This window comes from Triticum urartu, chromosome 7A (assembly GCF_056163025.1).
Source record: "Triticum urartu cultivar PI428250 chromosome 7A, HENAU_Tu73, whole genome shotgun sequence".
Lineage (NCBI taxonomy): Eukaryota > Viridiplantae > Streptophyta > Magnoliopsida > Poales > Poaceae > Triticum > Triticum urartu.
The window spans coordinates 59,787,200-59,790,514 of record NC_141879.1 but is presented as its reverse complement, the minus strand read 5'-3'; the positions used below and the strand labels follow the sequence as shown (position 1 = coordinate 59,790,514).

At 46.1% G+C, this 3,315-nt stretch overlaps 1 protein-coding gene across 1 annotated transcript; it reads right to left on the bottom strand.

Annotated features, from left to right (window-relative positions):
* LOC147957739 (F-box protein At5g49610-like) lies at positions 1-3,315 on the bottom strand. The gene is made up of 3 exons (XM_087534911.1): positions 3,266-3,315; positions 3,098-3,178; positions 1-2,420 (listed from the first exon to the last, which is right to left on the bottom strand). The coding sequence occupies exon 3, from the start codon at positions 2,392-2,394 to the stop codon at positions 1,198-1,200; it is 1,197 nt and encodes a 398-aa protein (XP_087391037.1). The 5' UTR covers positions 2,395-2,420; positions 3,098-3,178; positions 3,266-3,315; the 3' UTR covers positions 1-1,197.

Genomic DNA, 3,315 nt, shown 5'->3' with positions numbered 1-3,315 from the left:
ACACCCAACCAAATTTATTCAGTCAGTCAATCTCACCAATACAGCATCCAGATTTCAGGAAAAAGAACAGCCCTTATCTACACAACAGGCTCCTGATCACAGCATCTATCAACAAATTCAGTTCCTGAAGTATTGACTAACATTCCCGAACAAATGATCAGTGTTGAACAATATCAATCAAGGAGGCAGTACTGACTAATATTCAGTTCCTGAGTTCCTCTGGTTCCTACTCGTCCGGGATTACCGTGCTCCTGCTGGTTGTTCACCATGCGTTCCTTAGCACTTTGACTTTATATCTTTTACCATCTCGGAATCATGTAAATGTAGATCGCTTTTCATCGATTCCTGAAGGTGGATACGTCGGTTTCAGCTCTCAGCAGGTCAAACCATAACAAGCTAACAGTAGCGCCGAGACATGCAACAGCAGCCTCGCAGAAAAATAACACGCCAGCCTCAAAGTGGACGGTAACATGCTGATCAACATAGCGCCACAAAAGCAGCAAGCAGGACAGAAAGTACCAATCTATTTTCTCCGACCGTTTCATAACTTGTTACTACCAACAACAACAACAACAACAACAAAGCCTTTAGTCCCAAACAAGTTGGGGTGGGCTAGAGGTGAAACCCATAAGATCTCGCAACCAACTCAAAAAAAATAAAATTGGATACAATAACCAACAGTCAAGCTCTTTTCCGTCAAATGGTGAAAGTCAATGAAACAAGCACCTGCCAATATTTTAACAACGGTTAAGCAACAATCAGACACACAACCAGCTTCCCAAATATGCCAGGGAACATGAAAGGTCGAAATATTAAGCTACAGAAGGGAGCATCTGAACCAACCATTTCAACAACTAAAATGCCATAACTTCTCATGAAGGAATTAACAATCAAGTGCAATCATGCCTTTCGTGATAGTTAACAGTGCAAACTGAAAGTAAACAGGGGGGAACAGCAGAACACTTTCATAGCATAGATACTCAATTGTTTAGAAGTTAGAACATCAACATGGTGCTCAAGATAGCATAACAATCACGAATTGATGATAGGAGAAGTGCTACTTCAGACATACAAAGTGTTCAGTTCTATTAGTAGTACTAAAAGGTAATAAAAAAAAACACATGGCTCGTAAGGGATAGATATCCCAAGGGCACAGCAGACAACAAGTCCAAAGCATTAAGATGGAGCAAGGTATCTTTATAGCACTATGACGAATGGAGCCTCCTTGTTCACAGCATTTTCTTGCGTCTCAAACAATGGAAGTGAAATCATGCTCTCTTGGAGGCAATGGGTAGTAAGTGGCAGCAGGTGGTATTCATGCTCTTCACTTTCCACATCTCTTAAAGACACACCGTCAATTTCACAATGCAACAAACGGCTAAGACGCTGCTGGATCAACAGCTCACGCTCATTGATCAGGGTGGTCATAGGGACAAGCATGATGCCCAAATCAATCGGTGGCGATACCTCCATTGCTAACAAGTTAATCTGATATTGAAAGCCCCAGGTCTCGGCATCATAGTCCTGCAACACCCAAATATCAAAAGTGACGCAGTCAGGGGCGGAGCGGCACAAAGCAAGGGCGCCGCCCATATCCGACAATGAGTCAGGCGACCACATATGGGTGTTCTCCAACCGTGCCGGGCAGCTCATCCGCCGGAACGTCTCAGCTATGGTGTCAAATACAGTTATATTGATACCCATTGCCCAGTGCAGGCTACCACGATGGTGGACTGGTGGATTTCTGGAGGACCGGATATCAGGAAACTCTTGTTTTGAAATAGTCGGCCACTGGATGCATCTTGGCTGGTCCGATCCCACGGTGAGGACCAAGTAATCGGGCAACTCAATTGCCATGTCTGCCCCCTGAGGACCAGTCGCTCTAATTGCTCTAATGACGGGTATCGGGACTGACACCCAGAGCACCCGGTGTTCTCCAGATGTGGTGTGCTGGTAGAAGCCAACTACGTCGACAAACCTGGAGCCTGGTCGTGACGGGGGATGTGGCAGGGAAGCACACTTGCGGGTGGTCGGGTTGCAGATGCGGAAATCGGATCGCTGCTGCGACATGATGAGGAGGCCATCACAGGCGGCGTGGAGTGTAACGTTGTTGCTTGAAAAATAGCGTGCATATCGGAGGACGGGCTGTATCTTTCGTTCATTGGAGGCTCCGGTGAGGCGGCAGATGCCCTTATGGTGTTTGATGATGGGGAGCGAGGGCTGACGGCGGTGATGATCACGAATGAATGTGTTGGTGGAAGTACCGCTGAGCCACAACTTGCGGACGGCGCGGCAGCGGAGTATGTCTTTGGGCGGCAACCGGACAAGGATCTCGTCGACGACGAGCCACTCCGGCAGGTTGTCAAAGACGGTTGTGCCGCTGCTGTCCGCCATGCTGATTGCTCCCTGATGATTGCTCCCTGATAAGAAGAAAAAGAACAAGAAGCAAAACATTACGATGCCGCGTGAAAAAAGAAGAAAAGGGATTTGCTAATAAAAACACTCGGTGTGAGATTTTGTGAAGAATTCCCTTTTCTTCTGAGGAAACAAAAAATTTCAATTTCTTTTGAAAGTACTAGAAGTATAATTTATTTGCATTTGCTGTCATGGAGCTATTGATCTGTAGGCATGGTCATAATCGGAATATGCGAGCAATGGGGCACTCTATTTTACATTTGTTTATTGCAACATGGTTATACAATCAAATGTAAATTCAACTATCTACAATTTTTATTGTGACATTTACAGATATCTAATATATTTCTAAAACGTACAATTTACTATCAACAATTTTTGTTACAAAATTATATATAGAATTTCAATATCACTTAGAGCATAATGAGCTCAAAGCCCAGCAGTAGGACCGAGCGCCAAATCCGTTCTGGTCCGTGCTCAGCGACCAGAAGAAGAAGAAAATGTAGATCTCGGCCTAGAGCTAAAGCGGCAGGAAACAAGAAATCACTCGACGCATGGAAAAAGGAAGGAGAAAGGCAGATCGGGCGGCGGATTGGGGGCAAGAAACAGTAGCCGCTTCGGCGATCTATATATACATATCGGCTAATGTTCAGAGAGAGAAAGAGAGGCGAGGGGATTTTACTCTGGAGCGGACTCTGGTGGCGGATTGCCGGCGGTGCCGCGACGGTGTTCTGTTCTCGGCGGCGTCTCTGGACTGGACGATCTGAGGGCAGAGCAAAGGGTCGAGTGAGGAAAAGGACGAATAAGAAGGCACCCAAAAACAACCTAACCTGGCGCCGGAGAGACTCACCACGCCACGGCTGAAATCTTGGTTGAAAGAAAGCTTCCCGGGGAAGGACT

Coding starts and splice junctions, on each gene's coding strand:
- LOC147957739 (XM_087534911.1), bottom strand. CDS start 2,394: ATGGCGGACAGCAGCGGCACAACCGTCTTTGACAACCTGCCGGAGTGG.